Genomic DNA, 11,079 nt, shown 5'->3' with positions numbered 1-11,079 from the left:
AGTGCAGCTTAGTGGTGCTTTGCAGGAGGCAAGCAAAGCCTATCTGGTTGGCCTTTTGAAGACACCAACCTGTGTGTTATCCATGCCAAACATGTAACACCTATGTCAAAAGACATCCAGCTAGCACGCCGCATGCGTGAAGAATGTGCTTAAGAATCCATTATGATGGGGGAAACTTCATTCTTAAAAAAAAAAAAGTCTCTGCTTCCTCTCATTGGTAGTTCTGAATGTTAGGTATTTTTTCGCCATGGGGTCAAAAGGTACCTAAGTATATGACTGTGAGCAGAAAAATAGGAGACAGAAGTCAGGTGTTGTCAGTTTTTCAATTTTCATTTGTGTGTGAATTTTTAATGTAAATGTGGGTGGGGAAGTAAAGCATTAATGCAAGTCAAAATGTTTCAGTGAACATTTCAGTGGTTCAACTTTATAATAATTTAAGCAAACTTATTAAATTTTTCTGGACACACACACACAAAAAAAACAAGGTGACCGAGAAATTGAGTCAAGGAGGGAATCCTGCCTCTCAGTCTCTTGCTGCCCTTAGCCCCAAACACACAATACTTCTGAATATCTTATGACATACTTTCTTTTCATATTTCAACTTTATTTAAAATATGAGGTTTTATGTCCAGAAGGGAGGGCAGTTGCCCATGGAAGGCGAAGTGAGGCACAATACTATTGAGTTGAGGGCCAAGTACACAGGGTTGCACTGTGAAGGAACTGAGGAGGCTCTGGGAGGGCCTGGTGACAACAATGGATTTGGGGAGATTCACATAGGAAATTTTCATTTCCCCCCCAGGTTAGCTATTCAGTGGGTGGATTATTCAGTCTTTTTAGCAAGGTCACTGCTCCTTAGCAACATCAACAAAAGTGCCAAAGCTGAGGACACAGAGAATATTATCATTGTCTTTTGTTTCTCTTTATGCCTGGATGGGGAAAGGAATGGAAACTAATAAAAGAAAATGAAACATTTCTGATGTTATCCCTTGCCATGAAAAATCACGGGTTTGTGTGGAGACCTCTTTTTTTTTTGGAGGGTTTCACTGTCACCAAGCTGGAGTGTAGTGGTGCGATCATAGCTCAGTATCCTCCAACTCCTGAGCTCAAGAGATCCTCCTGTCTCAGCTTCCCGAGTAGCTGGGACTACAGACGTGTGCCACCATGCCCAGCTAATTTTTAAAATTTTTGTAGAGACAGGGTCCCACTATGTCGCTCAGGCTGGTCTCGAACTCCTGGGCTCAAGCAACGCTCCTGTCTCAGCCTCCCAAAGTGTTGCGATTACAGGTATGAACCACCACACCCAGCAGAGGCCTGTTTCCTAGCCTGGGAATGGGATGTGATCAGGAGGCCTGAGTTTAAGTCCCATCTTGAGCTGCACTAACAAATTCTATGACCCTGCTAGAGTCATTTCTCACCTCTGGACCTGTGTTCTCATCTGTAAAGGAGCCAGGAGCCAATGACATCTGAAGAGAAGCCTTTTCAGGTCTGATTCTACGACCTGCAAACTGCAAAGATCCCAGCAGGCTCCAGAAAAAACATAGCAGTTAGAAACAAGGGAATGTGGGTGTTAGATGGAAAATTGAGGAGCTAGGGCTCATAATGAAATGTTTTTCTACATTCACAAAGAAAAACAAACAAACAAAAAAACAGGAAGGAGGCTATGGGACAGTAGGTGTGGGAAGATACCTGCAGTCTGGATGAGAGGAATGGGCAACAGTGTTCCTGCTGGGTTGCCTCAAGGACCCAAGCCTATGACCCTGGTAGTGTTTTCTCTTATGGCACTTCCCAGTCCACGGCTGACATGTTATATTCCAAATTGTTCCTCTTCATATAGTCATGAGCCGTCAGAGGAGTTTCCACCACAATGCCTAATGCGTAACACATTAATAGGGTGGCTGAAGATTCCGCTAAACTCCTAGCGTTCCCCGTGTCAGATTAGACTGCACCTGCTGGGAGAAAGCAGCGGATGCAGCTCTGTCCAGGCACACTCAGCTTTGCTTACTGGGGGTGTGAGAAATACAGATGGAAGTTTTGGAAGAGCAGTGCAAGATAGAAAGGGCATACTGCCTAACCTTGGTTGATTTCCAGATGGCGGGGTTTGTGGTAGTGCCAGATCAGCCCAACCCAAGGTGAGGAAAAGCCAGGGCGCTGGGAAAATCTCTGCTGAAGTCCTGGGAGAGGAGTACACACCAAAGGCATCGGGACAAGGAATCTCTCCAGAGAGCCGCGAAAGAACCAGGCACTCAGAAGCCACTCAAGAAATATTAGTTTCTTCCCTATTTTACAAGCCTTGGTAGCACTGATAGTTATGCGTCAGGTTCCAAGGAGACACCCATTATTTGTGTGCATAAGAAAGTAGCTCAGCCAGACCCAGTCTTGAGGCAGTGGGGAAACTAACAGCTTACCCAAGCCCTGGGGCATCTCGATATGGGAATAATCAAGACCAAAATGTTGTTCTATAAAGCTGAGATTGGGGAGAGTGAGCCAGGGTACTTCTGAGAGAAAGAGGTTAGGGAACAGGATTATCATTAGCATTCTGCCCACAGAGTTGGCACTTACCCAGTAACATCAGGATTCCTAGAAAAGGCCCAAGCACAGACCCTCTAGCAGGTGTCCTAGTCATGGACCCAACCTAGTGGCAACATCCCTAGGGGGTTTGTCTGTTCAAGGCCAGTGGGGGAAGAGGGAGGGAGGTGGCACACGAACAGGTGTGGAGCGCTGGCTAGGGTCAGGAGAGAACTCCAATGCATGGAAAGGCTAGAGTGTAAGTAGGCAGGTGAGCGGGGGTCCCGTGCTGATCCTGCACAGATGGGACACTGACACAGGAGACAGCAGCAAATTCCTTTGAGTCAAAGATGAAGCTTGGGGGCCCCCTGTCTTCTCCAAGCCAGTCCAGGAGATTGGCAGGATGGGAAGGCAGAGCACAATCAGAAACTATGATCTTTTCCTAATAAGAGATTATAGCAAGGTTTTTAATTTTGTTTTTAAAGAGGAAAAAAATATAACGTCATGGTTACACAGAGGCTCTGGAGATTCCCTGGGTTCACAATCCTACTTCTGCCATTTACTAGCTGTGCAATCTTGAACAAATTACTGAGCTTCTCTGAGCCTGTTTCCTCATCTCTAAAACAGAGATAATGATAATGTTCTACTCATAGGATTGTTTTGGGCATGCATGCAAACAAAACAGATTTTATGATCGAGTCATAGTTCTGGAAAGAAAAAAAAATCAGATTTGAGCACACAAGTGTTAAGTAAATGTGAGCCCTCACTATTGTTAATACGACATGGCAGTGACACACATACATCAGACAAGAGATTATTACACACTGAGCCTCCACCCAGTCTCCCTATTATCCTCCCGTGGGCTCCTAATTGATGACTAAACAGTGCATTGCTGGGTGGCTTCCAGTAGTTTCTTTGTTCACTTTGCTGCAACTTTGAACTGAAGGTGATCCACATGGTGCATGACATTCTTCCTGTTTTCTTCACAAGGATGATGTTTAAATGGGCATTTGTTTGCGGAATGACTTGGAGAGTTCCTCTCTTTCAGCCATCTTTTCTCAAAGACTAAGGCTGTGGACAGGAGGGGCATGGTAACAAGCCAACAAGCCCCATACTCTATTCTTTTTTTTGAGACGGAGTCTCACTCTGTCACCCAGGCTGGAGTGCAGTGGTGTAATCTCAGCTCACTGCAACCTCTGTCTCCCCGTTAAAGTGATTCTCCTGCCTCAGCCTCCCGAGTAGCTGGGACTACAGGCATGAATCACCATGCCCGGCTAATTTTTTTATTTTTAGTAGAGACAGGGTTTCAGTATGTTGGCCAGGCTGGTCTTGAACTCCTGACCTCAAATGATCCACCTGCCTCAGCCTCCCAAAGTGCTGGGATTACAGGCATGAACTACTGCCCCTGCCCCCACACTCTATTCTGAATACATGTATGGGCACATGTACATGCCTGTCCCCTTTCACTCAGTGATAAGGAAGAAGGGGAACCAGAAATTTGAGAAATTAGTAACAGAAATGGGTGTGGGGAGCTGGTTACCTGGGAGATCCTTGTTCATTTGTAACATCAGGAACTGCTTCTTTTCCTCCTTCTCTCTTCTAGAAGACTGTCAAGGAGCCCGAGTGAGGGAAGTAGACCAACCATGGTCTTGGAGAAAAGAAAATAGGGTTTCCATCCCTTCTGGAGGGAGAAGGAATAGCAGAGATGAACAAGAATGAAGAAGGAAACAAATGGAAATAAACAAAATGAAGGCAAATACCCTATATGTTAAAAGAAAAAAGTGATGAGAAGGGAGACACAAGGAAAGAAAGAGAGAAGCAAAGAGGTTAGGAATAGGGTAAGAGAAAAGGAAAAACAGCAACCAGCAGAGGAATCACTTCCCTGTTAAGGTTAACCAGGAGGAGAGGCTTATATAAGGCATGAATGTGAGTGGGTATGAGAGTCCAGCTTTCCCACTGCACTTGCTCTGGTTATGGAGCAGACTGCCATCTTCTGGTGCCATTTACTATTCAAGTTGCTTTGGTTTTTTTTTGGTTTTGTTTTTGTTTTACAACCAAGTGGATTGATTGAAATGCTTTGATCCTTCATTTGAAATGTTTCTATTCCATACACCCATTATCTTTTATCCTCACAAAAGCTCTTAACATTGTTTCCTTTAATCTTTGGGGTTCTTAAGCATCATTTTCACCAACAGAGATGTACCTATCCACAGCTGTCTCAGAGCATGGAGGCTGAAAGTCTGTGAGGGCAAGAGCGAAATAGAGCAGAGGATAGGCTGTGGTTTGGAAGCGGCTCTGGAATACGCTGGGGTGGGGGTGGGGCTGAAGGTTAGTTATGGGATGCTTCCTGGGCTCTGGAACATCCGTGTCAAAAACTGGAGGACCCATCCTCGGCCCCAGCCAGATGCTTGGGGTGCTATGTATTCTGAACCACAGCACTGGGTTGGAAAATGTGGCTTCTAATCTATACTCTGCCATGTACAGATCACAAAATATCATACAAGGAGCCTTAAAAGATCATCTAACCTAAATCCGGTTTCCCAAGGAAAACACTGGGGCACAAAGAGGTGAGAAGTAACTTGCCCAAAGTTATATAGCTAGTCAGGGACTTCCTCTTCGGAGACAAAGGAAATCAGAATAGTGATTCTCCTGATTCACCGTCCCTCGACAAACAGTCCATAAAGTGCTTGGAGGTTATTAAAAGGCACCCCAGAAAAGTAAGGCTGGCATTTTCCTGGAAGCCCCTGAGTGTACAACCCCTGAGGCTCAGTATTTGGCTATAAAAACAGGTCTGGAATTGCTTTGGCCTCCGTTTTAATCCCTAAAGCTGCCTGGAGGCTGAAGCTCTGATGGCTACCTGTCATCACTCCCCAGCCAGTCCGCGGACACCGCAGCCAGGAACTGTCAGAGATGACAAGGGAATACCGTCGTAATGCCAAGGACCAAGGAGCAGTGGCCAGGTTCCTGGGATTAACAAGGCAATTATGGCTGAGTTAAAGCTAGGATGGATAGGACAGGGGGATCTGAGGTGGAAAAGGCCGGTAAGAAGAGGGAATGCGCTAGCAATGTAAATGCCTTCGACTGGGTGGGCTACTTCACATCATACCTCCTCCATCTCCAAAACGTTCTTAACCTTCAACCGTCTAGGCCTGATGGACCTCCTCCCTTTCTCCCAGTGCCCACTCACTGAAGGGAAGGCCACCATCATCCCCATTCTTTTCCTTTTTTTCTAATCCCTCCGGGGCCGTTTCGGGTCTCCTTCCTCCTATATTCTGGGTTCCTTCCACTCACATCCAACCAGCTTTTAACACCCGGATCTCCCGGAGCTTCTCTGGTTCCGCTCAGTCGCCCCGCCCCCACGCCCCTGATTTTCCCACCCTTTTCGCCCTCCCCGGCTTGACTCCCTTGGACCGCTCCCGCCAATCCTGGTCTCTCCTATTCCTCCCCGCCACATCGGGTCGCCCCGCCCCCGGGTGCCTTTGGTGTTTTCCGCCGTCGGCCGCAGGCGCCTCGTCTCAGATAAAGTGGATCCAGCCCTGGGGCTCCGGGGCTCCGCCACTGCCCGGGTGCTCGGGCCCACGCAGAGCATAGTCACGGCCGCCGTTGTTGTCCCAGAACTCGTGACCTGTCACACGGTAGCGCAAGGCGAAGAGCAGGGCGCCCCCAATCGGCGGCGCGGGCAGGCGGAAGGCGAAGCGGTCGGCGCGCGGCGGGGGCGGGGCCGGACCGGCGTAGGCGGCTGGCGCCTCGCGTTGGCTCCGCCAGCCGTCGGCGCTCCAGCGCACGCTCACGCGCTTCTCGTAGGCCAGGTCCAGCACGCGCGCGCTCCCGGCCACGCCCAGCGGGCCCGCCTCGGCGCGTTCCAGGCAGATGCGCTGCGCCTGCAAGCGGACGGCGAAGCCGGGCTCGCTGGCCGGCTCCAGGGCGGCGCGCGCCTCCTGGGGGAAAGAAGAAGCGGGAGGAGGGAGCCCAGGGCGGAGAGAGCCCAGGGCCGAGAGGGGAGAGACAGGGGGCGGTGTCAGAGGAAGGCACTGGACCAATCAGAGGCCGACCCCGGCGTCCAGGCCGGCAGAGTGCGGCCCAGCTGCCAGGGTGGCCTAGAGCCACTTGCAGATTGGGTCCCCAAAAGGGATGGGCAGGCGCAAGCCCAGGGATGGGATGGAGATGGGTGCTGTTTGGCAAATCCACTCCCACACGCCCGCTGCGGCCGACTGGAGGAGGTCCCCAGGAGGGGAGGTGCCCCTGCCGCCTACCTGGAGGCCGCGGGCGCGGGGCTGGCAGGGCGCGAAGTGTCGGAGGGCGTCCCTCTGCAATTGGATCTGCACGTGACGGGGCACCCGGGGCAGCTCACCGGGACGGAAGCGGCGCACGGCAGCCAGCTCCAACCCCAGTGCGTCGGCGAAACGCACTCTCTTGCGGGTGTCTGGGCTACGGCTGCGGGGCGCCCGGGCCCCGCCGCCTCCGGCTGGTGCAGAGCGGGCTCGGCGGCCCCGACTCGGTGCGTGAGCGCGGGATCGGGCCCCGAACCGCGTCCCGCCCTCGCCTGGCTCCTCCTCCGGCTCCTCCTCGAGGCTGGGCCTCTGGCTGCGGTAGTAGGCGCGCTCCGTTAGCGCGGCGATAAAGCTCAGGTTGCGCGGAATGTCGGTGCCCGGGGGCCGCTCACGGGACATAGCAGCCCCTTCCCCGGCGAGGCCAGCTCGCAGCGCCACCGCGCTCCCCTCTCTTCCTCTCTCCCGCTCGCCCCGCGTCGGCGCAGAAGTCGCTGGGTCCGCTTCTGCAGCCCCTCGCTGCTGCGTATTCTCCTTGCAGTCACCTCCAGGATCCTCCACCTCCCGTTGCTTTGCCTCTCCTCTGTGACCAACCTTCCCTCCCTCTGGCCGTCAGCTTCCAGGGTCTTAGACTGTCACATCCTGCCTCCTGCTAGCGGTCTGCTCTGAGCGTGCGCTCAACGGCTCTCACCCTCCGGTTCCAAGGCCCTCACGGCCCGGGCGCCCCCGCCCACAGCCCTCTGACAGGTGGCTCCGCTTGTCTTCCCTGCCGCACCACGGGGCGGGGACTCCACCTTTTCGGTCCCGAGTGAGGCTACTCAACCTTTTTAAAAAAAATCCACGGACCAGACGCGATGGCTCACGCCTCTAATCCCAACACTTTGGGAGGCCGAGGTGGGAGGATCGCTTGAAGCCTGGAGTTCAATACCAGCCTGGGCGTCATAGTGAGACCCCTAATCTCTATAATAATAATAATAATAAAATGTAAGAAGTCCTCAACTTTTCCGGCACAGCACAGGAAAGGTTAACGCCGGGAAGAAAAAATAACCTTTCATTTTCTTGCAGGGGAAGGTTCAAAACGCCCAGCATGTGACTTTATCTTTGGGGTTCACTGTTTTCTGAAACCTAGGCTCCTGGTTTAGGCAGGGGGTGGTGGTGGGTGCAAAGAAGGAAAGGTCATGAAAGCTAGGTAGAGTCTTTCATAGAAGGTGAGAATATGGCACCCGAATTGAGAACTGCGGGAAGACCTAGCTTCTAGTGACCTTGAGCAAGCAAGGCATAACTTCTCTGGACTCAGTGTTCTCGTGTGTGTGTGATGGAGTCTCGCTCTGTCGCCCAGGCTGGAGTGCAGTGGCATGATCTTGGCTCACTGCAACTTCCGCCTCCGCGGTTCAAGCGATTCTCCTGCTTCAGCCTCCTGAGTAGCTGGGATTACAGGCGTCCGCCACCACGCCTGGCTAATTTTTGTATTTTTAGTAGACACGGGGTTTCACCATCTTGGCCAGGCTGGTCTTGAACTCCTGACCTCAGGTGATCTGCTTGCCTTGGCCTCCCAAAGTGCTGGGATTACAGGCGTGAGCCACCTCTGAACTCAGAGCCATACTCTGAACTCATTGTTCTTATCTGTAAAAAAGTGGTGGAGTTCTGATTTCTAATCCAAGTGTAAGTCCTTTGAGGGCAGGGGTTTTGTCTGATTCATGGTGAGTTTTAGTATATGGTAGGCACTCAAATTATTGAATGAACAAGCACTCAACAACTCTCTTGGAGTTGGGACTGTGGAATTCTAGGTCCAGTGGGAGCTTCCAAGAAGGGCAGAGCTGGCTTTTTCCCCTTTCATTTTTTTTTTTTTTTTTACATTAGTGAAAAAAAAAGTGAAGTGTTTTTAGTTTTTTTCTAACTTTCCTACTGATCTAATACAGCACTTACAATGTGCTAGGTACTGTTGTAAGGGTTTTACAAATACTAACCTATGTAATACAACCATCAGAGGAATGAGACAATTGAGGGAGAGAGGGGAGAGGACTCTTACCCAGGGTCACATAGTTCATAATTGGGGAGGTGGGATTAGGACCTAAACAGTTTAGCTCTAGAGTCCACGCTCTTATCCACTTGGTTATATAAGATTAAAACATTTAGGCCGGGCGCGGTGGCTCACGCTTGTAATCCCAGCACTTTGGGAGGCCGAGGCGGGCGGATCACGAGGTCAGGAGATCGAAACCACGTGAAACCCCGTCTCTACTAAAAAAATACAAAAAATAGCTGGCGTGGGTGGGCGCTGTAGTCCAGCTACTCGGCGAGGCTGAGGCAGGAGAATGGCGTGAACCTGGGAGGCGGAGCTTGCAGTGAGCGGAGATCGCGCCACTGCACTCCAGCCTGGTGACAGAGCAAGACTCCGTCTCATAAAAAAAAAAAAAAAAAAAAAGATTAAAACATTTAATAATAATAGTTAACATCCTCAGAGTGTTAAAAGAAGGAATCTTAGAGTAGAAATGAAGTCTTTAAATTTAAAGCAGCAGGATAGTTTAACTGTAAAACCACAAGTGACTAAGTTGAAAATAAACCATGAGACACATGTTATCTTATTATTATACAATTCATTCCTGTTTACATGCATTCACACTAGTATTGACTGTAGCAATACTACTTAGCTAGGACTCATTTTTAAAGCAATATTGACTTTTTAAATTTTACACATATATAGAATGCATGGATATATTCTCATATCATTATATGTGATACAATATACACAATGTATATATTGTATATACATATACACAACGTATATATTGTATATACATATACAATATAATATATGTATTATACATATACAATATATGTATTATACATATAAATTAATGTCTAATAAATCATACATTAATTTATGTTACAATCAAGCTGGCCCAGGAGTTTGAGATCAGTCTGGGCAACATAATGAGATCCCTATCTCTATAAAAAATGAATTTAACCAAGCATGGTGCATCACACCTCTAGTCCCAGCTACCGGGGAGGCTGAGGTGGGAAGATTGCTTGAGCCTAGACAGTGGAAGCTGAAGTGAACTGTGATTGTACCACCGCACTCCAGTTTAGGCCATGGAGTGAGACCCGTCTCACAAACAAACAAATAAACCAGGAGTGCAAATGAAGACTTGGACTAGGTTATTCTCTAAAGAAGGGGGCAACCTTGCTGGTGGCAGCCAGAATGATCAGGCTAAGAGCAAAAAAGAAATGAGGATGGTTGAAAGGATACAGCCATAAAGGAGTGTAATAGGCTGTGTGTTTAGAATAGAGAAGAGAATTGAGTATGGACTTGTAAATGGTGTGGATTCAGACTATGAGAACCGTATTGACTATGCGAAGGCAAGAGGTGATCTTGAAGCAAATAGTGTCAAAGTTACAGCATGAGGTGGGTGTCCTAGCTTCTTACATATCAGTATATGGCTTTGGGCAAATCACTTAACCTCTCCAAACCTGAATTTCCTCATTCATAGAATGAGGATAAAACAGCATAAGGGGCTGGGCGCGGTGGCTCACGCCTGTAATCCCAGCACTTTGGGAGGCCGAGGTGGGCGGATCACGAGGTCAGGAGATCGAGACCATCCTGGCTAACACGGTGAAACCCCGTCTCTACTAAAAATACAAAAAATTGGCCGGGCGAGGTGGCAGGCGCCTGTAGTCCCAGCTACACGGGAGGCTGAGGCAGGAGAATGGCGTGAACCCTGGGGGGCGGAGCCTGCAGTGAGCCGAGATCGCGCCATTGCACTCCAGCCTGGGTGAAAGAGCGAGACTCCTTCTCAAAAAAAAAAAAAAAAAAAAAAAAACAGCATAAGGATTGGTGAAAGGAAAAAATATACATGTAAAAAAAGCACAGCATCTAATAACTCCTCAAAATATGTTAGTTTTTACCTTTTTTTTTTTTTTTGAGATAGAGTCTCATTCTATCACCCAGTCTGGAGTGCAGTGGCATGATCTCAGCCTCCTGGGTTCAAGTGATTCTCATGCCTCAGCCCCCTGAGCAGCTGGGATTACAGGCTGGCTAATTTTTGTATTTTTAGTAGAGATGGGGTTTTGCCATGTTGGTCAGGCTGGTCTTGAACTCCTGGCCTCAAGTGATCCACCCGCCTTGGCCTCCCAAAGTGTCGGGATTACAGGTGTGAGCCACCAAACCCAGCTAGTTGTTACTGTTATTGCTGCAGAAAAGACCTTGCTTTTCCAGTGACCATGAGGGCAGGTGGTAATACAGAGGCTTGGATTGGAGGTAGAAGCAAAGGTAGCTAGCAGAATAGGAGAATTGGGTTGCCTCTTTCTG

General features: G+C 49.3%; 1 protein-coding gene across 3 annotated transcripts; it reads right to left on the bottom strand.

Annotated features, from left to right (window-relative positions):
* Positions 1–314: 314 nt before the first annotated feature.
* On the bottom strand, positions 315–7,521 carry PPP1R3E (protein phosphatase 1 regulatory subunit 3E). Of its 3 annotated transcripts, none has more exons than XM_030802584.1 (4): positions 6,759–7,521; positions 5,983–6,443; positions 4,046–4,186; positions 315–1,868 (listed from the first exon to the last, which is right to left on the bottom strand). In XM_030802584.1, exons 1-2 carry the CDS (start codon positions 7,173–7,175, stop codon positions 6,021–6,023), a joined length of 840 nt encoding a protein of 279 aa, XP_030658444.1. In that variant the 5' UTR covers positions 7,176–7,521; the 3' UTR covers positions 315–1,868; positions 4,046–4,186; positions 5,983–6,020. The 3 variants fall into 3 exon arrangements, with proteins under 3 accessions (XP_030658444.1, XP_030658442.1, XP_030658443.1); XM_030802582.1 differs by having other exon boundaries at positions 584–3,576; XM_030802583.1 differs by having other exon boundaries at positions 584–3,576; positions 4,046–4,183.
* Between the last annotated feature and the right edge of the window lie 3,558 nt (positions 7,522–11,079).

This window comes from Nomascus leucogenys, chromosome 22a (genome assembly GCF_006542625.1).
Source record: "Nomascus leucogenys isolate Asia chromosome 22a, Asia_NLE_v1, whole genome shotgun sequence".
Taxonomy (NCBI): domain Eukaryota; kingdom Metazoa; phylum Chordata; class Mammalia; order Primates; family Hylobatidae; genus Nomascus; species Nomascus leucogenys.
Note: the sequence above shows the minus strand (reverse complement) of the source record. Positions and strands in the feature narration are given on the sequence as shown.